The 27,728-nt window shown below is 38.6% G+C and overlaps 1 protein-coding gene across 3 annotated transcripts in view; it reads left to right on the top strand.

The window, feature by feature from the left end:
• Positions 1-2,936: 2,936 nt before the first annotated feature.
• Abcb4 (ATP binding cassette subfamily B member 4) overlaps positions 2,937-27,728 on the top strand; it is a 49,756-nt gene continuing 24,964 nt past the window's right edge. The window contains exons 1-12 of one of the 3 annotated variants that reach the window (XM_051174546.1): positions 2,937-3,144; positions 3,300-3,385; positions 5,763-5,817; positions 8,732-8,882; positions 14,540-14,597; positions 15,738-15,929; positions 17,170-17,341; positions 18,490-18,614; positions 20,985-21,156; positions 23,750-23,863; positions 24,960-25,070; positions 25,281-25,406. In XM_051174546.1, the coding sequence (XP_051030503.1) occupies positions 3,306-3,385; positions 5,763-5,817; positions 8,732-8,882; positions 14,540-14,597; positions 15,738-15,929; positions 17,170-17,341; positions 18,490-18,614; positions 20,985-21,156; positions 23,750-23,863; positions 24,960-25,070; positions 25,281-25,406 (1,356 nt within the window). In that variant the 5' untranslated portion in view covers positions 2,937-3,144; positions 3,300-3,305. Of the gene's footprint in view, positions 3,145-3,299; positions 3,386-5,762; positions 5,818-8,731; positions 8,883-14,539; positions 14,598-15,737; positions 15,930-17,169; positions 17,342-18,489; positions 18,615-20,984; positions 21,157-23,749; positions 23,864-24,959; positions 25,071-25,280; positions 25,407-27,728 lie in introns of those variants that run through there. The other 2 variants (XM_051174547.1, XM_051174548.1) reach the window with 2 other exon arrangements.

The following is a 27,728-nucleotide window of genomic DNA, read 5'->3' as shown; positions in this document are numbered from 1 at the left end:
TCTTTTGGTCCCTTGGCCCCCAGTAGTTCACTTCCCTTAGTATGGTTTCCCAAGTTCCCTTTATCCACATACACTTATGCTCATGGTTAAAAACACAAAAACCAATGATCTGAAGTTAGGATTCGTGTGTGAGAGAGAATGTGTCATATGTGTCATATTTGTCTTTCTGGGTTTTAGTTACCTTAGCATAATTTTTCTAGTTCTATCCATTTACCTACAAATTCCATTTTCTTTAGAGCTGAATAATATTACTTTGTGTATATATACCATATTTTTCTTATCTGTTCATCTGTTCATGAACATTATTCCAGTTTTTTTTTTTTGTTTTTGTTTTTTGTTTTTTTTTTTTTTTTTTTTTTGGTCAATTTGACACAAGCTAGAATCATTTGGGAAGGGGGACACTAAGTAAGAAAATACCTACTACTTAAGATTTGTCTAGATTTGTAAGTAAATCTTTAGTGCATTTTCTTCATTACTGATTGATGAGGGAGGGCCTAACTCATCGTGTGTGGTGGCATCCCTGGGCAGGTGGTCCTGGGGGTGTATAAGAGATCAGACTGAGCAAGCCTTGAGAAGGAAGCAGGACTTAAAAAGCAGGACTCCTCCATGGCCTCTGGTTCAGTTCCTGCCTCAGTTTCCTTGCATAATGGTCCATTGCTCCCCAGGTTGCTTTTGGTCATGATGCTGTATCATAGTGATAGAAACCTAACTAAAACCGACATCACATTTGATTCCGTTTCCCAGCTATTGTAAGTAACTCAGTAATGAGCATGGCTGTGCAAGTGTCCCTGTGCTGTTCTCTGAGGGAAGTTGTACCTGGCTCTTAGGGAAATTCTCTTTCTAGTCATTGAAAACACCTCTCGACTGATTTGCAAAGAGGCACCAGTTCACACTCTCACCAGTGTGAACTGTCTTCTCATCACTGTTACAGCCATGCAGTTGTTACACTAGTATACGTAAGCATGCAGAAATGCTATCATTGCCTAGGCTATTATGCAAAGTGTCCTATGAATCTATAGTGTTTTAGATGTTTCTCAAACAAATCCTTTAATTTTAATAAGTATATTTCATATAATCTCTCATTTTTTCAATAATTGAGCTGCTGAGATTTTAGATGGTACAGATTTTCATTTTTGGCAGATAATATGTAAGCATAGCCATGGAGGTGTGTCTTCTTCCCTGTAGACTGTTGGCCTATCTGCTGAATTCTGTCCTTATGCAGGGAACAGAGTAGCTCCTGCAAGGACAACCTGTGGGTTGACTCAGACAGACAGACAAAGCAATGCACTTCATTGCCCACTTCCAGTCTTTGTTCATCTATGTTTTAATTCGCCCTCCTCTTACTCCGTCAAACATTCTGTTTCACTCCCTCTGGCTTTCTTATGTTGGAGATTGACAGGCATATATCACCCCTTAGATGCTACTGAATTTTGTAATGTCCTCCAGTTACCCAAAACCCCTTCTTGCCCAAATTTAACAATTCTAACTGCTTTGGCCTCAGAATATCTTAGAATGATAATCTGAACACCTGCTAGGACTGTGAAGGGCAGGCCAGCTACCCCACCAAGGAGACCCCTTGTGGTTAGGGTAGGCTGTAAATTGAGCTCAAACATGTAACTACATTCATGTCCATCACAGTTACAATCAACTCCCTGCATGCTACTTGAGCTATTTTCCCTGTGAAGAACCAGACAGAGATAAGCAGCACACTGGGGGAGTGAGCATCTGGGCTGCCTGCCCCTCTTCTACTCTATCTGTGCCTGTCTCTTTTACATTTTTAACAATTAACAGCAGTTGCCATTTATTAAGTGTCCCTATGTGGGGGACATTGTAAACACATCTTCTCCAGTCTTATTAACACCCCTGTTTTAATGGATTTTGAGACTAAGTTGAGAATTAAATAAACCACCCAAAGCCAGACAGCCTAGTAAATGGCAGGGTCTGAGACAAATATTGTGCTAATACCGCACAGGAAGAACAAGGCTCAGCAGACAAGCCAGCTAAGGGACTAGAAGAAAAGCAACCCCTTATTGAACAGGTGCTAACTTTTTTTTGTTTGTTTGTTTTGTTTGTTTGTTTGGTTGGTTGGTTTTTTTAAACAACACTAGGGACTTTCAAATAACCAAGTAAGGGAGACAAATTCTTAAGAAGCTGAAGCTAGAGACATAAGCAGTGTCCACAAGCCACACACTAAGTCACGAAGCTCTTGAACGCGAAAGCTTGCTTGAAGCGTGAAGGCAGCGATGTTTTACTATGTTTTACCGCCTTTGTTTTGGGTAGAGTAAAAAAAAAAATTAATGAGAACTGACAAGGAAGCCATCTTCACATAGGTGCTAGGAATAGAGACAATTTAGCAGGAGGGAAGTCTAAGATAAGAGCAGAGAGTCAGGACAGCAGCAGACAATAAGCTTTATCTGGGTGCTAGCCCTAAAACTGTGGCTTCAGGAGGGTGGGAGTTAGCTACTCTAAGCACCGGTTTCTTCACGTGTGAAAACAAAAAATAAAAGCATGCGCTTTTAATCATGGAACCATTTAAAATCCTTCTCAACCCTCAAGTTCTGTGCCGGTCAGTGACCTTCCCCGTGGGGGACAGCAGCATTATTCCTCTTCTTCAAGGGACGCTTGGTGATTATTCTGGGCCGGACCTGCATAATCCTCAGCATCCGGAATGTTAATTGGGTTTGGTGCCCTGGACTAAAGCTGAGGATGCAGAAGAGACGGTCCTGCTGCCCTTCCTGGATTCTCAAAGCGCCTGGTTGTTAGACCTGTGGACACTGCCTCCCTAAAGTGTTCTAAAAAGAAAAGTCAGCTAGGGGAGAGTGACAGTCACTTTTAGGGGCCTGTAGCGGGACAGCCGGGTTTATCTGCTGCAGCCGGTGCTGCGCTGCGGGCGGCTGGCAGCTGGCCCGGGTGGGCGGCAGCGGAGACGCGCGCCCCTGGCGGCGAGGGCGACGCGTTGGTGGCGCTGGGGCCTGCAGAGCCAGCGGGCTTGCGGGAGCTCTCCTGCGGGCCCGGGCCCTTGCCCCCGCCGCAGCGGGAGGCGTCGTTGGCGCCGGACGCGTGTGGGAGGCGGGGACGAGCCACAGCGAGGGAGCAAAGTCCAGGTCTGCCACCCTCTGCGACAGACACGCGTTCGAAGGCCAGGTGAGCGAGGCCGCGGCGGGAGACCCAGGGCGGCGGGAGGGTGGCTGCAGCGGCTCCCACCACTGTGCGCCCAGCTCTGCGCCCTCGGCTAGGGGTCCCCTCTCCCGGGAGCTGGGCTGGGTGCACTTGGTTCTGAGGCTGTGGTTTCCCTCCAGGCTGCGATGGATCTTGAGGCAGCGAGGAACGGAACAGCGCGGCGCCCTGGGACAGTGGAGGGCGACTTTGAACTAGGCAGCATCAGGTATACAGGGCCACGAAGCCACTGGATTTTCATTTACACCTGAGTCCTGCAAAAAAGTTGGGAAAATCGGTTGCTGCCTTGAGCCTCTGGGAAGAAGTTTTAAGTGGCCTTGGGCAACGTCACCCGGGCTCCTTTTGGGACGGTTCAGAGAGAAGAGGCTGCCTTCAAAAGTGCTCCCCTTCTAGGGGCACGGGTGGTTTGATGAATATTGGTGTTGTATAACTTTCGTTGTATTTTTATAAAGTGAGCATTTGACGGCAACTCCCTTTAGCCATCATCTGGCCACAGCTGGTCGAGCTTCAGACACCTGCTGTCTGCTATTGATGGCTGTGCTTTTGACTTTGGGTAGTGAAGCAAGACACCCTCTCCTCCCCTTCTCCCCTTATTTCTCTCCTCCCATGGGTTGACTGTTTTCCCCTTTTCTCCGTGTGTGTGTGTGTGCGTGTGTGTGTGTGTGTGTGTGTGTGTGTGTGTGTGTGTGTGTGATGGAGGGCAACCTCCCTAGCTTCTGCTTCCAAATCAGTTTTTGTCCCAAGTGCAAGAGGGCAAACCGCGACACTTCCTCTGCCAGTGGGCCTTTTCTTCCTCCCTCTCTGGTCTGGTCATCCTCCAGTCCCCAGTGAAGCACACATGCAGACTTTTGTCAGGCAGAAGAGCCCAGTCAAGTGCTTGTGTGTTTCCTCTTTCACTGTGGGAATAGTGAATCATTTTCGTCTTTAGCTTCAAATAGTTTATGAGGCTATTACAGTCTCTGAGTTCATGCTAGGCCACCCGGAATTAACTGACACATATCATGGAGTTGTCACCTAGAGGGACAAATTTATCAGTTTCTGTAGCTGCTCTTCAAGCTGCGAGGGGTCTGATTAGCCAACTGAAAATATGCCTATCTGATGCTAAAACTGGAGCCCTACTTCTATTAATTTGTTTCAACAATGACATTGACCTGTTCATTTCTAAAAATGATGGCATTTATTCACAGAAAATTTAGATTTGTCCATATGGAGTTATAAAAACATGGATAGTGTTACTTCTAATAGAAAAATGTGGTTTTGTCTTCTGGCAATTTAGGCTGGGGATGACTGTGAATCTATTAATAGCTGGCATTTTCACTGAGAAGGCTATTTATGTAGTACACTCGAAGAGCGTACTGACTAGTGTAAGAAGGAACTGTCCCCTTAATGGGTGAAGTAACACTCGGGATGGACCAGGGAAGTCCTCAGGGAAAGCTCACAGCCTTTTCTGTGGCTGGAAAGAAGGGAACAGCTCAAAACTGAAATTCAGAAATTTAAAAAATAACTTGATATTATAAGATGAAATATGACACTTATTCTTAGATAGTCATACCAAGGATTATACATTCAAGAAAAGCTAAGCCCACCCTCTGTTATGTAGAGCAAACTGAGAGGGGCTAATGTGCTTGTTCCAAACATGCTGCATAGGCTGTGCAACATTCTTTTGTACATATTTAGTGGCAAATATCCATCTCTTGGAAGGTACCAAGTATGAAGAAAAAATTAATAAAGACTGAGAAAATCAAGAGAACACAGCAGAAATATTTGTCAAGTTTAAGTAGGGTGGTTCCTTTGAAGTCAGTTATTGAGAAAGGAGCACAAGGGCATGAGCATAGAGAGAGATGTGGGTATTTGGGGGAACATCTTCCTGGTAACAATAATTTAGAATAAAAAGACCCTGAGGTTGGGACTGTATTTGTTGTATTCACAAAACAGCAGAGAAGCTGCATCTGCCTCCCTGAGCAAATTGAGTAAGGCCAGGAGTGGGAGATGTGCTCATGAGCACACAGCAGCCAATACGAAGGTCTGGGTTTCACTCTGAGAAAAAGGGCAGCCATTGTTCTTGCCAGAGTAGAGAAATAGCTTGGGTTTTTAAAATTATGTTGGCTACAGGTTGGCAATACACTGAAGCAAATATAACTGGACACAAAGTGGGAAGGTTGCACAGGATGCTATCCTAACCGGAGAGAAATGTTTGGATCTTAGATGATGTGTCTTGAATATAGAAAAATAGTATTTCCTAAAACTGCTCCCATCGCTGAAAAGAGTTATCTCCCTATAGATCAACTTGTACTTTTCTTAGAAAAAGAATGATTTAAGTGATGTGGTAGATGTCGTTAAGATGTTCATCTCTCTGTTTATTAGCTCTGTAAGGCTAGTGACTTTTTCTTATTTGTCCATCTCCTTGTGGTACCTTGGACAGTTACTTCATGGCTACCTTGAAGTATTTGTGAAGCAGGATAATTTTGACTATGGTAGTCTCCTTATGTTTAAAAATGTTCCAGTTCAAAACCACAACTACTAAGATTTATGTTCAATTGATTGTTGATAACACTTTTTAAATTTGAACAATTATATTTTTACAGCAACCAAAGCAGGGATAAAAAGAAGAAAGTGAATTTAATTGGACCGTTGACACTGGTAAGCTGTGAAATATTAAGTGGGACTATTCCTGCATTTCATTCACATTTGGGAGCTTGAGTCGATAGCCAGCAAGCAAGTACTTGAAGTCTGTCTTATGCAGGGATTGTTCCTGCGGTACTAATGTTGTACCATATGGGTATGAAGCGTTTTTGAAATGCCATGGGAACTCACTGACTTCAGGAAATGTCTTGTTTCAAAAAACCCTGTCTATATCCCAATCCTGAAAAAAAAAAAAAAAGTAGTTGAAAACATTTAAAACAAGAAATATATAGGTGCAATTAGCTCACAAGGAAATTAGTTAAACTTGGCATAATGATTATGGATCCTGATTCTATTTTAGGCCATTTCCAGAGTTTTCTGGGTACAAGAAAAAGCAACATGTGTTTGGAGAAATCTAATCTAGTTTCATTTGTAATGTGTCTTACAGACACTGGCCAGAAAAGTGTTTGCCTGCTTTGGTTAATGTGATGTGCTCCAAACAGACAGCCTTTGCCAGGAAAAAGAGACAGAGAGAGAGAGAGAGAGAGAGAGAGAGAGAGAGAGAGAGAATTAAGTGCATGTCCATTGAACCACCAAGTTAGAAAGCAAAGGGATGAAAAGGCATAAAAATGCCCTCACATCACTCAAGGCTCCTGCTCACACTCTTTCCCCCACTCCTTGTTTTTGTTTAAAAAGTTTCAGTGAGAGTAATTTTTTATTATGTAAAATACAGCTTACGCTATATTTACTTATTATGGACAATGGCCCAAGATCCCAACATGGTGTGTGTCTGAGGTGTGTGAGTGCACATACACGGCACATACATGGAAGTCAAGGCACAATTTTTGGGAATCGATTTTCTTCTTCCAAACCTGTTGGTTTCAGGGATCAAAGTGCTTTTACTCACTGATCCATCTCGCCAGCCTAGAAAAAAGAATTTTATTCAGTACTACAGAGACTACATCGTGAAAAACAGCATGTAATTTTAATTTCAGTTTGGAATCTGTTTCTTACAGAAAGTGGAAAAATATATAGTGCAAAGTAGGATAATTGACATTTTGATTATATTTAATAATTTTAGTTTAAACTGAATTTAAATTTAATCACTATCCTGCATGTGAGTAGATATTTTTGGTTGGAAAGACTTCAGGACAAAACTGGTGTAATCGGATTAGAAATGCCTTGTTTTGTTGCAAAAGCTCACTGAAGACTAATCTAGATTTACTTAAGAAAGTTGCCTAACTTTACATTTGACTTTAGAAATTTAAATTTGATTCAACTAACATGAAAAGCATTAAAAGCTTCTTCAGTGTCATATAATGTGCACTAAAAAAAAAAAAAAAAAAAAAAAAAAAAAAAAACACCATAGGACAACCTGACCATGTGCCCTGAAAGGAGGTTGAAAGATGCAATTGTCCTGACTCCCTTCACTTAGAAGCTACTAACAATGGACCTTGAGGTCCTTTGTAGTAATTAGGATTGATCTCCTTTACATTTGTTTCATGTTTGTCACTGCCTTTGTTTTATTCTAAACTCTTCCTGGTTCTGAGCCTTTGTTTCCTTTAGTTCTCTTGCTTGCCCTGTGTGTTGGATGGTGGAATCTGCCCCTGCTGCCCTTGGCCCCAGATGAACTCTGAAACTCTTTGAGAACAGTTTGCACACATACTCAGTCCCCACTGTGTCTCCCAACCTCAGCATCACTGGGTATTGACCAGTGTGACTCAGCCTCAACCCTCAAAGATGCCACTTCACCACCCTGAATCACTGCATACTTTTCAGATAACTGTTTCTTGACTCAAAGGGAAGATTTGGGTGAAAATGAACAGAGTATGAAGTTTAGAAAGAGAGGAGAAATAGACAGGATGGAGAGGAAGCTGTTTAGTCTAGAAGACAGAGGAGAAAGAACAGAGAGAAATTGATAGAAGAGTCAAATTAGAAATATTGAGCAAATGGTATAAATTGGAGCAGATTAAAAAGACATTTAGTTGCAGTCTTCTGAAGTGGTATTTGATTAGCAATGAGGAATTGCACACTTCACAGTGATAATTGGTACCCACCCTGCTGCCCATAACCAGCACCAAATCCAAAAGTTCTGATGGTCTCTCCTCACCTGTAATGTGATTTTAAGGCATTCTGCTGTTCTCTGTGTATTTCTAAGCCCCCTTTCTTTGCAAACCTAAAATCCCAACTTCCTCCATGTCCCTTATTTTTTTTCCAGTTGGTTGTATCTCATCTTTCAAGATTTTTCATGAGCAAGATTTCCTTAAAGCCCACAGACACTCCATAAAGTTTTTTTTTTTTTTTTAAATGAGTTCTTCATTCCTGAACTGCCTTTAGAGGCTAATTTTACCCTCTATGGGGCTCTGGCCTCACCCTGAGAAGTCTCTTTGTTCCCATTTTCATATCTAATGAAATAGTATTCTGTGCACATAGTGTTTTGAAGGATATGTTTATGTGTGTGAACTTAATGTCTGTCCCCAACTCACCTTAATTCACTACACACACTTCTGAGAGATTAAACAGTATTTCTCAATGAATCCAAATCTTTATTCCCTTGATTATATTGTAATAGTTCACCCAGTTAAACATTAATTAAGTAGAAATAAGTTGATTTCTTTTTTTCTTTTTTTGGTTTTTGAGACAGGGTTTCTCTGTAACTTTGGAGCCTGTTCTGGAACTCACTCTGTGGACCAGGCTGGCCTCGAACAGTTCTGTCTGTCTTTGCCTCTCAAGTGCTGGCATTAAAGGGGTGAGCCACCACCACCTGACTTTAAATTGATTTGTTTACATGTACATAAATCATGAAATTAATCTGATCATCACCTGCATTTCGATGAGCACACTTGCAAGTTCAATAATAGAACTAACTTGAAATAAAAATCCTGCAAGCACAGGTTATTAAATGGAGTATTACTCTATTTCCTTTTTTCAGTTCCGGTATTCTGACTGGCAGGACAAATTGTTCATGCTCCTGGGCACTATCATGGCCATAGCTCATGGATCAGGTCTTCCCCTCATGATGATAGTCTTTGGAGAAATGACAGATAAGTTTGTGAATAATGCTGGGAACTTTTCCTTGCCAGGTAATTGTTCATCTGCCTTTTTTAAAAAAATGCATTGTATTTATATAATTGGGTGAAAGGTATTAGAAATGGATTTTCATCTACGTCATCTGTTTATTTATTAATTTAGACACCTAGGTGACCTAGATACCACAGAGGGAGTTGTGAAATTTTTCTAATTTTAATTCCAAAAGTACATGTGTGATGTCTGACTTTTAAAACAATAAGTAAATACAGGAAGCTCTGTACCAAAATAAAGTGGGACTATGGTGTCACTATGCAGTGTCTGTCCCCTAGTAATGACAGAAGGGTTGAAACACATCCCAGCACTTCTTAGATGCAGTGACTTTTGTAGATTTATCTCTGAGTTTTATCTTTTTCTCTCTTTCCCACTCTCATTTGTAAAAATTTTCTGATTTTCTTTCTTTCTTTTTTTTTTTTTTTTTGACCAACCAGGTTAACTGGAACTGGATGTGATGTTTTACTAAATAGTAATGAATTCAGTATGTATCTAAAAGAATGGATTCACATGGGTCTATGTTACCTAAAAGGTCCCAGCAGCACCATTCGCATAAGGAGCAGGGGACACACTTGTTTTCATATTAGTTCAATTTAATCTAGAAATATTCTCTTGGTTTATCCCAAGCCAAAAGGCCCTATTCTTCCCAGAGATAATGAAGGTCTAGGTTGGAAAAAAAAAAAAAAAAACAAACTGAAGCTTTATTGCCATATAGATGATAGAATAAAAAAAATAACCAAAAAGCCAGTCTTCATTGCAAATATAACTGAGTAGAATAAACACCATCATTTAGATGTCATTATATATACATTTTTTCACAGTTCACTGATTGAGAACTACATATTTAGTTGCTATTAAAAGGCTAAAGTGCAGGTATTTAAAGAAAATGTGATTGCTTGATTAATACAGAAGATATGTTTACATAAACACTGATAAATATTAATGCTTTTCAGAAAGACAGTAAAAAGTGTCCATAGTATACTCTTTGTGTTAAGACAGAATTCCAACCAGATCTTTTTACCAACCCAGCTATAATCATGACCATGCTTATTTCCTCCAGTATAAATAATTATGCTTTCTTTATGAGAAAAAAACTACTTTAAGTGAATTTAGAGTTCTGATGCTTGACTAGTGACCAAAAATCTCAAAAAATGTAAAGATAAGTTGAGAAGGACAAGGTAGTTTTAAAGGTCTTTAATAGGGTCTTGAAAGATGGGTTAGTGGTGAAGAGCACTGGCTATTCTTCCAAGGACACAGGTTCAAATCCCGGAGCACACATGGCAGCTTTACCAGGGGTCTCTGAGAGCACTGCAAACTTGTGATGTATAAACATACATATGCAGGCAAGACAGCCATATACATAAAAAAAAAAAACAAAACAAAACATACCTTTATCAGAAACTATTGAGCACACCTTTAACCCTAGCATTCAAGAGGCAGAGACAGGTGGATCTCTGTGAGTTTGAGGCCAGCCTAGTCTACATAATGAATTCTAAGACAGCCAGGGATAAGTAAAGAGACCCTGTCTAAAAGAGAGAAAAAGAACAGAAGGAAGGAAGAAGAAAGAAAGAAAAAAAGAATAAAGAAAGAAATATAAAAGTATTTAAGGAAGTGTTAACAGGTAGGACTTTACTATTTATTTTCTTTTATTTCATAGAAGGTCTTGATTTGTTATAATTACATGTTAATTTTATTTCTTTTATATATTAATTATACACACATACACACAGAGACAAGCATACCAAGGTGGTACCCATTATGGGACATGCCAACCAAAAATTGTCTTCTATGTAGGGTTTAAAAAATCAGATTAATATGGTGAATACATACAATGGAATGTTAGTTAGCCTTTAAAAGGGGGAATTTTGATGCATGATACAGCATGGATGTATCTTGAGTACATTATGTTATTAAACTAGCGGATAAATGATAGGTATTATATTAATTATCCACTTATATGTATTATCTAGAGTAGTAAAATTCAGAGAAAGGTAAAGTATAACACTACTTAGAGATCGGAGGAGGGATATGGGGAGCTATTGTTTAACTAGCATAAGATTTTAAAAAGTTCATAACATTGGTTAGATGAAAATATTTAACACTTTAAAACTATATACTTAAAATTGTCAAGATGCTAAAAAATAACCAGTTTAAAATAATGCAATTTACTTATCATGAATGAATTTGCTTGCTTCTGTTTTTTCTAGAATAATTCAACTATCAACTACTTGCTTATTTGGAGTAGTTTCTTTTTTTTTTTTTTTTTTTCATGTACCTAATTATGCAATTCAATGGCTTTGAAGTTGGACACAGCAGGCAGGTACTTTGTGCTAAGGGCCAAATTCAAGGTCTCTCTCAGGAACTAAATGAGTAAGAGACTACCAGGCAGTAGATGCAACAGAATTAACAATTCTGTCATGGTATCCTCAGATTGTAAATGCTGAGGTTCTACCCTTGACTCTAAAACCACATGGTCACAGGCCATATTGCCTGTCATGGAGGATTTGCAGTGGAACTTCCCATGACTGATGAATTTAATTCATTCTGCAATTTGTGAAAGTAATATACTTCATTCTCTTTGAGGAAAAATGAAGTCAACAATGAACTCACTCCCATTGTGGCATGCACTTTGCTGCACTCATCAGTGTAGAACTGAGCTAAAAATCACTGGGTTTGGGTACTTAGCTTAAGTCTTAGCTCATCAAAGAGAGAGGTTTTGGTCCTTTGTTTTATGATTTTTAGTATGTTACTTAGTATTTTGTTGGATTCTTGGATAACTAGGCTTACTGAAAGCCAAGTAAGGAATGGAATATTAGAGGAAAAAAGGTTTAGATTACAAAAGGCTCAACAATGACTAACTGTGAACAGAGCCCATCTTTGTCAGCAGAGTGAAGCTACTTCATGGCAGGATTGTCCTCTCACAATGATTTGGTTGTGCACAAACTATGAACAAATCCTTTTTATCCAAAACCTTAAGAACAGAGTCACAGAAAACAGTTCATCTGAGGAGTATCAAAGACTTTGTTGAGGACAATTCTGTGTGACTATAATAATCTAGAAAATTCTGTGGGGAGATTGTTTAGGCTTGCGTGCTCTTGCATTGCTTCATGGTGGTGAAGAAAAGGCATGTTTGAGCCCTGGGTTCTATCAACTGTTCACAACACCCAAGCTGTCTGAACAAATGTCACCTGCTTGTTTTAATGCTGGACAATTCATTTGATAAAGGACTTTTACTTTGAGAGCCCAGTGTGATAAGGAAGACACTTTCTCTATTCCTTAATGCCTCTGTTTGTTATTCATATCCTTCACTCAACAGCTGGATGGCAATGACCAAATTGCTTAACCACCATAATCCTTACTATTTTTAAATTATGTTTGAAAGATGATCATGGACTGACTGATGGAATCAAATTGATTACTAATGTAAGGCATCTTGAACATGTTATGCTCAAGAAGTGAGACCACCCATTTAATTTTGTTTCACCATCTACAGCAAGGGAGGATTTTATGCAATTTCTCTAAAAGGAAAAGCAGCTTTAAGCATGCCTCAACCCTTGTTATGGGATGGATCAAGAGAGCTCTCCATCCTGTCACATTAGAATTAAGGGATACTTTAAAAAGACTTGTCATCCTAAATCAGCAAGACAGACTGGTGTAACCAGGCTTGGGGAAGATATGGAAAGAGTTTTATTCTCAAAGTTCTCAATAACTTTTAGAAGGCCAAACTAGGTGACCAACTGGGACTGTTTACAAGTCATACATTCTAAGTGTCTTCTGACAACACAGAGCTCAGGCTCTTTGCAAACTTTGATCCTGTGAGTCTTCTGGGAGCCCCTGCACACGTTTGTCTGACTATGTCCAGGCACCTGGGATACTGCCCTCCTGGCAGCACCAAGGCTGATTTCTCACCCAGAATTATATTAACTTTCTTGACCTAGTACTCTTAGAAAGGAGCAGGTAGGAACTGAAATGCTCATAGATTCATATTTCTTAGCGTGGGGGGGATCCACATGAGTTATGTTATCCTTAAGGAGAGATTTTAAAGGTTTCAGATAGAGATTGGGACAGATGAAACTTTAAAATTTCATCCAGTTTCTAAGTTCAGGGGGAGAAATAGCTAGTGATTTCCACAAATACTCTGGCTTCAGAACAATGTATCTGCATCTTGTTCCAAGCAGAGTTCTAATTTCCCATGTTTGATTAAGTCCCCAGGAGGGAAGAGGGCACACACATCTGAACTGACCTGATTAGAAGAGAAATAAGATGAAGGGATTCCCCAAAGATTCAACAGCTTAAGCCCTTCCCATCAGCAGGAAAAGAAAGTGTAATAACTGGGACTGTACTGCAACTGCACTGCTGGCAATTGACCCTGACACAGTTTAAGTTTAAAATAAATTTGAACCTTTTATCTTCCTTTGGAGAAAGATAAGAAGGGCACACAGCTACACAACAGCAAGAAAACATGACCTCTGGGCCATTTGCACAGGATAACTGGATAAAGAAAGAACACTTCTTCTCCTGTGACACAGAAGAGTGGAACGTGTCTGCCTTGTACTTGCGCAACCATGCTTCAGGGATATTTTATTCCGCTATTTCATAAATGCTGTAAATACATGGTTCATTTTTTTCTTTTTTTTTTTTTTGTGGGTTTGTTTTAAGTGGAAATCAGTCACTGCCACACAGATCAATCAGCAGAGTGCAATGTGAGAGCAAAGGGCACCCTGCCTGGGCCTACCCCAGGTTGGCTGCTTGCTAGCTGTGTGGCTTTGGACATGGTTATTTCTCTCTGCTTCAGTTTCCTTTTCCATAACTGATGCTTTTTTGAAATATTCTTACCTCATAAGATTGTTATGAAAGTTAAATGAATATGTGTAAAGTATTCAGAACAGAGCCTGGCATGTAATAAATATTCAACGAATAGTGATTTGTCATTTAAACATAACAACTAAGAACATCTTGTTGATATTTTTATCACATTAGCTCACATTAATTAGTATAGTTCTTTTCAACTAATGCTGCCTAAAACATACATACCCAGTACTCCAGTGCTGTTAATAAGCAGGGTGTAATGAAGGCACTGACTAATTACCAGAGATCCAGTGACTTATTTTTGAACCACTCAGTTGGGTTTCCCCCTGTCTCTAATTTTCTTCTTTTGCAATGGACGCAATCTGCCCTTTCCCTTACTTTTGCCATTGGGAAATATGTAAGAAAAAAGGTATAAAAATAAAATTTACAAGAACAAGTCTTTTGAATCCCCAAGAAAATAGCGGTGTCCACCAAATCTCATAGTTTCCATTCTGACCAGTTCTTTTTGCCCCCTCTACCTTCAGTATTCTGTGAGACACCTGTGTCTCTACCTTTCATCAACCGTTCTACCCTGCCTTCAGGAGCTGCTTGGCCACAGGCCCAGGAGTGTGCGGGAGGGGTAGAACCAGGAGAGCTTGTCTCTCCCATCTACACCAGTGTTTCAGTGAACTGAAAAACACCCTTGGATGTGTGTGTGGAGGGGGGGGGGGGGGAAGGTTGTTTTTGAGAAGCTAAACTGCGGTCTCTTAGCATCTTTCACACATGGTTACTGTCTTAACAGACCTTTTTAATTCTAGCAATTTCTATTAATAGTCCTTCTTTTTAAATGTTCTGTTTTGTTTTCATTTAGTGAATTTTTCGCTGTCAATGATAAATCCAGGGAGGATTCTGGAAGAAGAAATGACTAGGTAATTTATGTGTATGTATATATTATGCTCTGCTTTTAACACTGCTTTAAATGGCCTCATACTACAGAGTTGTGAGAATACCCATTTCTTTCCCAAGCTCCACCTTCCCTAATTGTTTGTGCCACAGCCCCCAGTTTCAAGAAAGTTAATTTCCTTATGACCCTTCACTTGCATGTGATTCTAGCAATAGATATGATTTTACATAATCACAGTAGTTACCCTTTTTAACAAAATTGATAAAACACAGTTATCTACTGTCTTTGTTCCCATTTTGTCACTTTGCTTCTAGTAGTTACCTATGGCATCCACACCCATTCCAGTCTTCCTAGCAAATCTCAAAAGCCTGGCGCACAAACAATGTTTGCCTATGTTGCATATTAATTGCTCTTTTTTTCCCTTTCTGCATGCTAAACAGATCTAAAAGGCTAATTGAACATAATTTGTAAAATTAGGTTAAAGATAGATTTTGGATCATTGGGATGGAATTTATTATTTTTAAAGACATTGCCGATTCAGTTGTAATTTTCTTCCAAATCAATTTGAATTTATTGTTTTTTAATTAATTAAAAAAAGCCTGAAAAAGTGGGTGATTTGGGTTTCTTTAAATAAGAATATGGAAAAACTTACATTAAGAACCGTTTCCATGTTTTGCATGTTTAGTGCTCTTTGCCGTGTGGAGGGGTAGAGACATTTCAGGATAAGAATGCAAGCCTAGGCTGCTGTTATGGAAAATTGTCATCAATTTAAAGCAAATGACTGACATGATTTTTATAAGTTAATCATGAAAGTGTATTGTATGGTATTTAGGAAAACAAATTTGCTGTTAAACAGAGTGTTCATCTGGCCATTTAAGGAAAGAGGAAGATTGGTACATATTTGTGATAATGTCTTCCATGTATAAGATCTGTTTAGAAAATTGATTAATTTCCAATTCTGAAATATTTTCCTAAAAGCCTGTCTAGCTGGCATGGTGGTACATGCCTGATAGCTCAGCTCCCAGGAAACTAAAGCAGAAGGGTCAGAGGCCAGCATGAGTCTAGGCTACAGAATGAGTTCAAGGCAACCCTGAGTTACACAAGGAGACCATGTCTCAAGATCAAACAATAAACAGATGAAAGAAACTTTCTAATTATTTTCCAGATATGCATATTACTACTCGGGACTAGGTGGTGGAGTTCTTGTTGCTGCCTACATCCAAGTTTCATTCTGGACTTTGGCAGCTGGCCGGCAAATAAAGAAAATCAGACAAAATTTTTTTCATGCCATCCTCCGACAAGAAATGGGCTGGTTTGATATCAAGGGCACCACCGAACTCAACACACGGCTGACAGAGTAAGTGTATTATTAATGTCACATTCTGATGACGAAATGAAAATTGTCAAGGGAAGGAAGATTTGAAACAACATTAAATTAAGACATTAAGCCTTAGCTATGAATTGAGTATATATCTGATAGTGTAGCTTAAGCTGCGCTTTCCATTTATAGTAGGGGTTTTTTCCCTCTAATTATTTGAGGACTGAGTGCATGTTGTATGCTCATTTCTCTCTCATGGCACTTACTACAGACCTGGAGGGTGCTAGACCCCAAATAAAAATGGTTGAATGGATGAGAAAGTGGGTGCCTTAATTATAAAGACTTGCTTTAGTAAGTGAGGACACTTCACTTATTTAACGAATATTTGTGGGCCTATTACATACTACGTGTCCTCCTGGAGGCTTAGAATATGAGAAAACAAAGGTCAAGGAGGGCATAAAATCAAGGTGCTTAGGGCCTTCGTGTCTCACTCTGAAAGAAACAGCAGCCATGAGAAAGTGTAACATTACAGTCACACTGGCAGTCAGAACACAATCAAACATACAGGTTGAATGCCATTTATATGACATGCTTGTAACCAGGAGTTGGTTCTGTTGTGTAGACTTTTCAGATTTTGACATGCCGTGTGCACTTTACCAGTGGGGTACTCTGAAGTGGAAAAATCTGAAACATTATTAGCATCAACACAGTGCTCTTAAAGCTTCAAGTGCTGGTGATGGTGGTCCACAGCTTTAACCCAGCATTCCAGGGGCATGAGCAGAACTATGCTGACACAAAAGTGTCACAGATTCAAAGTCAGCCTTGGCTACATAGCAAGACCTTGTGTCAAAACACCAGGAAGGAAGAGGGGGGAAAAAGGGAGTGAAGGAGGTAGAGATTTTTTTTTTTTATTTTATAGAAATGATGTCCAATTTAGAACTTTGTTTAGTGAATGTCCTTTTACTGTTGTTATACCTTTCCTAATTCCTTCTTTTAAACAAATTGATTCATGTCCTTAGTGTTAAGGCTTCTGTAATAGGATTAACTAATTTCATAGCACCAGCTTCAGTGGCATTATTAACATCTTAGAAGCACAAAATAATTCTGAGTTTCTTTTGTGTAGTATTTTCTTGAGAAAATAGTCAAGAGGCTAAGACTCTAAATGAGGCTTCCAGTAAGATGGGCATGTTTTTCTTGTCTATGTATTTATTAAATGTCTACTTCACCTTTCTGACTGAAGACCTCCTGCCTGTAACCACTTAGGTGTGATCTTTTTTAGTGACATCTCCAAAATCAGTGAAGGAATTGGTGACAAGGTTGGAATGTTCTTTCAAGCAGTGGCCACGTTTTTTGCAGGATTCATAGTGGGGTTCATCAGAGGATGGAAGCTCACATTGGTGATCATGGCCATTAGCCCCATCCTTGGCCTCTCTGCAGCTGTTTGGGCAAAGGTGTGTGAAACCCAGACATTTCTCATAGAGAGTTACTCTGTATATCCAGAGTGTATATCTACTGTCTAAGCAGATGTGTGCGGAGTGTCAGTGGGAGTCACATCTAGAAATATGTCATTCACATAGACATTTAATGTGAAAATTAATGTTTACTATGACCCCAAACACTACAGTTCTTGCCTTAATCACTATTCTTAATTTCACTGTTACCTCGCTGAGTAAATATTCTCATGTGGTATTTGAAATGACAGGTATGATTATATTTCTATTTAAGAAAACACAAATTTAAAGCATAGTCCTCCAAATGATTGAAAGAATATGGAAGTTTTAAAAGGGGGCAGGGATTATGTTCCCTATATCAATTACATACCATTCTGTCAACTTTACCTTATATGCATAATATAAAATCATATTTACTTGAACCAACATTTCAGAGTTGAGCAAATTTTCTGGCTACTTTTATATAATCTGAGAGTGATGATTCACTTAATTACTTGTATTTCTTTTGCCTTGATTTTTTTCCTGTGTCATCTTATTTAATCATCCTGTTATCTTACTTTGCAAAAATGTGAATTTGAGTTAGATCCTCAGAACCCAAAATTAAAAAGTGCCTAGGTTTGGTGTTACAAGTTTTTAAGATCAGTGCTAGGGAGGTAGAGACAGGCAGATCCCTGAGAATGGCTGTTGAGCTGGCCTAAACTAATTATTGAGCTCCAGGTCAATGAGGGACTATCTTTAAGATACATGGATGCTCAACTTGGACTAAGATGTAGTATTTTTGGTATTAATATTCTTTTTACACACATGAATATGTGTGCATGTTCACACAGACATGCTATGACATAATAAGGGAAAAGTATAGTTAACCCTTCCAAGGTGTAAGGTTTTATTTTATCTAACTTCATAGTTGACAGATAACATTTATGAGAGGTATGAAATTTGGCAGGACTCCCAAATACACTTTCCCTGATGACTTGGGTAGTTCAGATCTAGCCTTTATAGGAGACACTCTGGACCCTCTTCAAGGCCTGGCTTTAATGTTAGAAAGCACGGCGGTTGGATGGGGAAATGGGAGTTATAGCGTTGTGCAGGCTGCCTTTTATCCCTTCTCCCCATGTGAAATTCATGACTGTTTCTCTTCTAAACAGATACTCTCAACATTTAGTGACAAAGAACTAGCTGCATATGCAAAAGCAGGTGCCGTGGCTGAAGAGGCTCTGGGAGCCATCAGGACCGTGATAGCTTTCGGGGGCCAGAACAAAGAGCTAGAAAGGTCAGGAAGTTTCTTTGTCTGGTGGTTCAAAGAGTCCACTTTTACATGATTTCATTCATTCTTTTGTGATATGTGTTTACTACTTTCTTTTTCCTGATGTTGGCCCTTCCCCCACATGATTCAAGCAACTTTCACTACTGGCCATTGCTTGTCAGGCTCAACCCGGGGATTCTCAACTTTATGTGTTTACAAACTAACTCCATTAGAGGCCTGATGATGCATAGGGGCATACATCCCAGAATAATATTTTTAACTGCACAAAAGGAAATATGCAGGCTCCCAAAGGATACCAATATACAGTTATCAAGCAAGGTACTTTTACTTTTCCAAATCTTTTACTAGCTATAAACTGGAATACAAAAGAGAAAAAAAATCTGAGATATGGATCTCCTAGTCACAACCCATGGTTTTCTGTGGGGTTATAAGAACTGAACATAGCTCCCCACCTCACATCTGGCTTTCTGCCTCAATGCCAGAAGCCCTTGTCCATGGTCACATGCTGGAGGATACAGGCAACTGCTTAAAACACATAGCAGCAAAACAAACAGAAGCAATTTCATTGAGAAAGAATTCATAAAGGTTCTACATATTTAGTATGTGTACCCTGATGAATTTGGAGATAAATATGTTCTCATTAAAATAATTTTCCCTAATATAACTGAAATGTGACCCCATATAAATATCTTTTTGTGAGACTTTTGATACCCACAACTCTTTAAATACAGTGTCTAAAAATTCTCTGCCAAGTTTCCAGTATTAAATGCAAAGCTTCTCCAATCCCTTCCGTTTCATTTTCTATTTTTCTGTCCTTTATCCCTCTTCGAAGCCACCGCGTTTCTGGTTCTCTAACCTCTTCCTTTTTTCTTTCTCACTGCCGCTTCCTGTACACAATAGTCCACACAGACCACACTAACCCTCAGTTGGACCTCAGGATGTCAGTGTAATCATGCCGCTCCATTACCCAATGAAGGTAATTACAGCATGCTCACACTCACTGGAGCATTGTGTCACACTGGGGCACATGTTAATCTTGCTGCTGCATGTACCTGGAGGCTCTGCCACCCAGCCGTAATACAGTGTTGGAGGTGGTACCCTGGCTGCCTCCTCAGATACCGCTCTGCTTGATGAATGCAGCACTCACAGCGGAGGACAATATTCCAAAGGACTGGGTGCTTAAAGGCATTTAGAAAAACCTTCCTGTGTGGCAGCATACATTTTAAAAACAATGACTAATGAAATCTCATGCCTCATTTGATTGAACTAAAAATGTAGTGATGTTGCTGGGGAGTTTTAAATAAATGAAGCACTCTAACTTATATGATTCTTTCCCTCGGAGTTTTATTGTAAACCCATTAGATTAGAGAGTCAACAATGAAATTTCTACTGTTTGAATCAAGCGTGGAAGAGCAGAATGTAAAATATATTTTAATTTGTTAAAATCATTCTTAAAATGTATACATATACATATATACACATATATATCTGTAATGCTTATAATTGTGGAAGCCAGCAATATGAACTTAAAATATTCTAATGCTAAAATATTATTCAAAAATAAGATGATAATAGGATCAAATAATACAAGAAGAGGTGATATTCTAGTATGATAGGAATGATAGGAACAAGAATTATCAAATTTGCCACCAACCATATGCTTGTCAATATACTATCTACGCTTCGTAATTACCTACCAGCCTCATGATTATCTTCCTAAATATGCTTTAGTTAGTAGAGTTCTTTACTCCATTTCTTAAACAATGAAACTATGACAAAATAAAATGGAGGAAGACCCATATGTTTTGTAGGAACCACTTTCTACCCTTATACCTGGCTTGCCAATTGAAGATTGCTTGGTTTATAAAAATCTAAGCAGGAAGCCCATGGTTCATGTAAAAGAACAGGCAGAATTTCTCACCCTTATCCAGGAGAGCAACCTAGGGAAGATTTCCTTTTCTAGGAAACACAAGCCGGAGTTATGAATATAACCAGTATAGAATCTAGGGTAGCCATCTGGGATTGGCTTATATTTGTTTTTTCCTCCCTTAACCCTGACTGGTGAGGCTGACCATGATGCTAATATGAAGATTCTTGGATTCCCAGGAGTGAGACTTCCACTCTGGGACAGCTATGGGAACACTGTTGGCATGGTAGAGTTCAAAGGAGATGAGGCAGGTGTGTCAGGAGCTGGCTAGGTCTGCTCTAGTTAGTAGTGATCCTGAATGGGGCCAGTTCCCAGGATGCTGGGGCTCCCCAAGATTTTTTTCCTTCATGGTTTTCATCTTTAAACCTCTTGCTGAATAAGAGGCGATTATGCTTCAGGTTGTAAATTAGTATTCTCGTTCTAACATTCCCCTCTTCATTTTCTGGTAGGTATCAGAAACACTTAGAAAATGCCAAAAAAATTGGAATTAAAAAGGCTATCTCAGCAAACATATCCATGGGCATTGCCTTCTTGTTAATATATGCATCCTATGCACTGGCATTCTGGTATGGATCCACTCTGGTTATATCAAAAGAATATACTATTGGAAATGCAATGACAGTAAGTAATACTTCTAATATTTATGAGGAGTCTAATTTATTTTTCACCCATCTTCACTTTTTTCTTTAAAGATTTATTTTTATTATTATTTCAAGGTAGGTTTGTGTGTGTGTGTGTGTGTGTGTGCTTGCACTCACATGCGATAATGAATGCAGGTACCCGTGGAGACCAGATTCATAGGGATACCCCTGGACCTGGAGTTACAGGTTGTGAACCTCCCATAGGTACAATGTGAACTAAACTTGGTTACTGCAAGAGCAGTAAGCATTCTTAACCCCGAGCCATCTCTGCAGCCCCTGCCTATTCTTTTCCCATCTTCCTTCTTTTGGAAGAATAAGTTGTGATTGTAGGTTTTATCTTTGCTGTTGGATGTGTAAAGCTGGCTTTCTGGAACATACAAATCAAGTCCAAATGATGAGTGGGGACAAAATAATACTGTGTGGCTCAACCATGGGGGACATACATATACATCCAAAGGGAAATAAAAAATATGAATGGAATAGTATGTATTGGAATTACCCTTATTCTCCTGTTGAGTTTAACTTGTGGATATAATGTACATTTATTATTATTATTATAGGTCGGTCATTATGTGAAAGGGCATTTGATTCACACTACTGAAGTACAAGCTTCTTAAAATATAAAAGAAATTTATGTTAGTTCATTTGTTTATATAAAAATGAAGTTTACCATGCCTGGCATTGGTGGTCAATGCCTTTAATCCCAGAACTCAGGAGGCAGAGGCAGGTGGATCTCTGTGAGTTCGAGGTCAGCCTGGTCTACAGAGCTAGTTCTAGGACAGGTTCCAAAGCAATATAGAGAAACCCTGTCTTGAAAAACAAACAAACAAACAAATTTTAAAAACTGAAGATTACCTCATGACATGATTATGAAAATAATATATTCTAATTATACTAAAGTTTAAATAAAAACTTTTAAAATTTAAATTACTTGCAATCTAAGAGTTACTTGATGGTAAATTTTGGTATGTATTTTTCAGATATGCATGTTTTTCTCTTTCCTAACTGAGGTCTTTGGTAATATTTTCTATAAACCAGTGATATTTTGTGACCATCTTTCCATGTTTGGGTTTGTCAGTACAAAATCATTTAAAACAGAAATGTTTAAAAACTTGTTTCTTGCTTGTTGCTCAAAATGAAAATCCTAAGTATAATTTGGAGCTCATACTTTCTCCATATGGAAACTTGAATCTCACAATGTGCCTTACATGGCATTACCAGGCCTTGGTGAAGGCTGAGGGTGTTAGTAACAATCGAGCCTCCTCAGCCCTGGCTTTCTCTGACTGGCACTGTGACAGTTCACAATATTTTTTCACCTCCTCATTTCCTCCTGATGTTTTATAAAGAAGGAAGTTTGCATCTTGACTTTGCCATTAACCTTGTGTTATGAATTTGTCCACATTTGTAGCATGAGGACACGAGTACTTGTGTCACAGGGCTGAAAGCAACTTCCAAGATGGAAGAAACCTGGCAAGGCCCACACAAAGGGCTGAGGCTATCGCATTAATGTCTTAACATCTACTCTTGTGGAGAACTCTTTTTCTTACTGGTCCTTATTTATATTAAGATAAGAGATAAGTAATTAAATGCATTTGGGTCTTGTAAACTTGAACATCATTGTTGCTTTAGAGAAAATAACCTATATGTAGAAGTTTTACCATGCCTGGAGAGAAAGAAGTAATTTCTCCTCCTGTATTCTTCCTAATTATGTATGCTATTAATCTGACTTCCCAAAACTGTATTCTTGAACTTACATATCCATTTACTTTCCAATGAAAAAACAAGAAAAAATGCATTGTTCTGTGTGCCATATGTCAGAATAACCAGAGTCATTTCATGTTCTACAGATGGGTGAACTGACTAGGGATGGCCATGTACACCTTTACTCCCATCATGGGACTGGAGCCAAGAATAGGAGTTCATATGAGTTCCACATCAGCCTGAGCAGCATAACAGGTTCCAAACCATCTCGGGCTACAGGAAGATGTTGTTTTTAAAATATAAAGCAAAATGTTAAATATTTTGCGTAAAATTTTGTTCGTATGTCCATATATAAATCTACAATAGCTTTTTTAAGGAAAATTCCATGGGGTCTGCATTGTTTTCTATTGAACGTTTTGTACAGTTCCTTGCAGAGTTAGAGAAAATGGTAAAGAGCTGCATAATGACACTAGTGGCAAAGTACTTTACCTTCACTCCTTATGAAATGGGTTTCATGACTCTTTATGACTAATAATTATATGATCAGGAAAAATGCAGCAAATAGTTTGGCAGACTAAGCAAAACTTGGTTTTGATGCTGAAAAACACACTCAGATAAGCAAATGCTATATTAATTTTTACAAATTTTGTCTTTTACTGAAGCAGTCTTTATTTCTTAGTAAAATGATGGAAGTGCTTATCACACTAATTATATACATGTATCAAGTTATCACAAAGTGCCTATGAAGATGTACAAATGCTATTTCTCAATATGAAATAAATCCTAAATCTTAAATCTACTCCTTTGTATATTACATTTGAAGCAAGTTATAATGTCCTGTGCCTAACCGTTTCCCATGCTCTTTTGCTCAGGTGTTCTTCTCAATCCTCATTGGGGCTTTCAGTGTGGGGCAGGCTGCCCCCTGTATTGATGCCTTTGCCAATGCACGAGGAGCAGCTTATGTGATCTTTAGTATTATTGACACTGTAAGTCTTTCGTTGATAATAGAGTATGGCTGTAGGCTACAGTGTAAAATACACTGTAACAATGGGAGACTACTGACCCCTCCATGTAGGGAATGCCACAATCTTATCTGATAATATAATAGCACTAAGCTCACTTGAGTGTGTCTATATTAGTTCATTACTATAGTGCAGGTAAGGTTATATTTTTTTTCTGATTTATCTCCTTATCATGTTATAGGCAGATAGAGAGTATTATGGTTTCTATATAGAACAGTGTGTGTGGAGGTAAATTGTTTATAGGACCAAATTAACAGTGAGGTTTGCTGTGAGGTTTCCTTTTCTCACTGAATTGTCTGTTTGACCTTAAATCAACTATATCAAATAAATTATCTGAGTACATTGAAAATGGAAGATTTTTACATACTAAAGAATGTTATTGCATTTACACAGTAAAATTTAAAGTTGATAACCAAAATTACACAAGTAGATCTAATTCTGAATTCTAAATGTATTGAAAGTTTACATAGTTCCTAAATAATGTGCTCATCATTCAATTAGTCTTCTTGATCCATTCTGCTGTATTTACTATTTAGGAAGAAATAAGCTTCACTAAAGGTAGAAATACTTGGATTTACCTAATACATTTTTGTTATTTGTAAAAAAAAAAAATGCATATCTGACCATTTAGAATATAATATATGCCAAAAACTGGAAGTGAAATGTTGCATGAAATACAATGAATATTCCCTATGCACTTTTCAGGAAAAAAAAGTTTCAGTAAATCACACACACATGTGTACACATCCGTACCATAATACACACATGCACATGTACACACACATACACACAGGCGACATACATGTACATGCCCATGTACCCAAGTGCGCATGCACACACACACATACACGCACACACACACATACACGCACACACACACATACACATATACACACGCACACACACACATATACACACGCACACACACACACACATTCACTGTGTGTTTGCTCACATGAAGGTGATTATATTACTCCATTTGATTTTGATGAGCCCTATTCCTTAAACATATAATTGCTTATTCTTTGATAAAATAGTCATTGAATTTTGTTTTATTTAGAACCCTAAAATTGACAGTTTTTCAGAAAGAGGACACAAACCAGACAGCATCAAAGGAAATTTGGACTTCAGTGATGTTCACTTTTCCTATCCATCTCGGGCTAATATCAAGGTACCATCAGCAAAACTGGGATTCCCAGCTTAAATTGATCTCTGATCACCATACTATAGTCTAATCCCTGGGGTTTCTATGTACTTTGTCCTTTTGAAGTTAAATCTTAAAATTGATACCTCCCTCTTCCTGCCAATTGTAAGTAGAATTGAATTATTCCCTTCTTGGAGTCATGGTGAGAAGTGTGTTCTGCCTTGCTTTCCCCTGCAGATCTTGAAGGGCCTCAACCTGAAGGTGCAGAGTGGACAGACAGTGGCCCTGGTTGGCAACAGTGGCTGTGGGAAAAGCACCACTGTCCAGCTGCTGCAGAGGCTCTACGACCCCACAGAGGGTACGGTAAGTGGGAAGAACCAAGTTCTCCAGCTCAGGAAGCTGGGCATAAATAGGCTATAGATAGAGTTTTCTTACAAACAAATCTGCGTGTGCATCTAATCTTGGCAAGAGCACACACACAGTGTTGCAACACACTGGGACAAAACATGTATTTTGAGGCAGAGGGACAGATGCTTTCAATGAAAAGTCTTGACACAAGAGCAGCTAGCAGGACTCTTCTGCCACCCTGACACTGAGAGGATTGCTCCCTGTGAGTCTGATTTGACTAAACAAATCCCACATAGTTATTCTTGACAGTCTGGTAATTGGCCACAAGCATTTCAAAACAGCAATTAAATTCAGCAAAAATGTTTGTGCTCTTTAGCCTTGGGCTATCTGAAGGAAAGAATGGCATAGCACAGAGAAATCTGAATCTCTTGCTGGAACATGGATGGTGAGAACAGATTAGAATAATCCCTCCCCATCCCCCCGGAACACATATAACCTTCACCTAGATATACTAATCATCTTTATTTTGACCCATTTACTTCATTCTCCTTCACAATAAATTTCCTAAGAGGGATATTCTCTTGTACAGAGAATGATGACCAGAATTATTGTAACCCTAAGTAAACAATACTAACTCATTCTATATTCCTCTTCAGTTGTCCAGACTTAAGGACATTACATTTCCTGATATTAAAATTTTAGGAAACAACTGTGAAATACAACTTTATAAAGGGTCTTTGCTCTCTTTCTGTTGCATTGACAAACACCATGACCAAAAGCAAATGAGGGTAGGAAAGGGTTTATTTGGCTTATACTTACATTGTCCATCATTGAGTTAGGACAGGAACTCATGCAGGATCTTGGAGCAGATATCATGGAAGAAGTAAGTTTACTTGTTGGCTCTCTCAAGATAATGTTCAACTACATTCTATAGCCCATGACCACCTCCTCAGGGAATGGGACTACCCATAGTGTACAGGGTGCTCCTACATCACTTAACAGTTTACTGTTTAAGAAATTAAGGTGAATCTGTAAAAGCAGCCCTACTCATTTTAGGATATGAACAAACAAATGATTTGAGAATAAATATAGAGAGCTATTTTTCTTTGCAGGCCCTGGTAGTTCTACCATATACCAGTGCGTAACCACTTCCAAGAGTATATAGTCAACAGAGGTTGGACACACACACACACACACACACACACACACACACGGGCAAATAATTTATGTATATGATAAATGACATATAATATATTATATATAATATGTATATATAAATGAGAGTTTGTGGCTGTGGAAGGAAAGATGGATCTGGGAAAAGTTGGAGCAAGGAGGTAGATGTATCAAAACAATTAAGTTTTAAAAGAAAAGATAAATACAGATTTAAACATATTTTTGAGAAATGGTCAATTTAAATTATTGTCTATGGCGGATTCTGGGAGAAGAGCAAACATTTCTTTACTTGTATACTCCTACCCCCATGAGCCCACCAGGCTCTAATAGATAGTTCCAAACCCGTAGTCACATAGATGGCCTTGGTTAAGCTCAGTGTCTCAAAAAGCAAAGGAAAAAGACATGAACTAGGAAAAGAACTTGTAGGGAGGAGAGAGAGTTGGCAGAAATGGGAGGAATAAAAGAGAAGATTGGAGTGAAAATAAACAATGCATTATATACATAAATAGGTATTAAATTGCCAAAGAAGAAACGAAAAATGTTCAGCAGTGTGTCCCAGTCCTAGTAAGGTACAATAAAGAAGATATATTATACATTTCTGCTAATGCTGCCCATTACTAAATTGCTTATAAAGAGTTGCTTATTTAGCTTTTGTTCATCAAGGAGTAAATGCCTGGCAAACAACAGCAAATCAATTGTTACTAAGAAGGAAAAATCATTGTTCTCAATGTAGTAATTCTTTGCTTTCATAACAATTTCTGAAAAAAGGAGATGTTCAAAAGTTAAGAAATGATAAAGTAAATGGTGGTATGTTAAGCATAGCAAAGTGCCAAAATGCCATCTAAATATATGTGGGCTAGTTAGGTAAGGAGGCACTTTAACTTAAATTTATCATTGGTAATTAAAAGCAGTGGCATGCCTAAAGCATAATCAGGCAGGAAGTATATGCAGAGGGAGAGTACTTGGGTATATAGAAGGCCTTGGGGTCATTTATTCAGCACTATGACAAATAAGTATATATCCAAAATTTCTTGTGGAGGATAACTAATAATCCACTCTTGAAAAAAAAATACCTATATATATGAAAAGCATTAATGCTTTACGTATTCCTGCATATTCTGTTCATCTTAATCTTTCAATGACTTCAATACTAGCTAAGTCTTT

This window comes from Phodopus roborovskii, unplaced genomic scaffold (assembly GCF_943737965.1).
Source record: "Phodopus roborovskii unplaced genomic scaffold, PHOROB, whole genome shotgun sequence".
Taxonomy (NCBI): domain Eukaryota; kingdom Metazoa; phylum Chordata; class Mammalia; order Rodentia; family Cricetidae; genus Phodopus; species Phodopus roborovskii.
The sequence above is the reverse complement of the archived record's forward strand: the minus strand, read 5'-3'. Positions and strand labels throughout refer to the sequence as shown.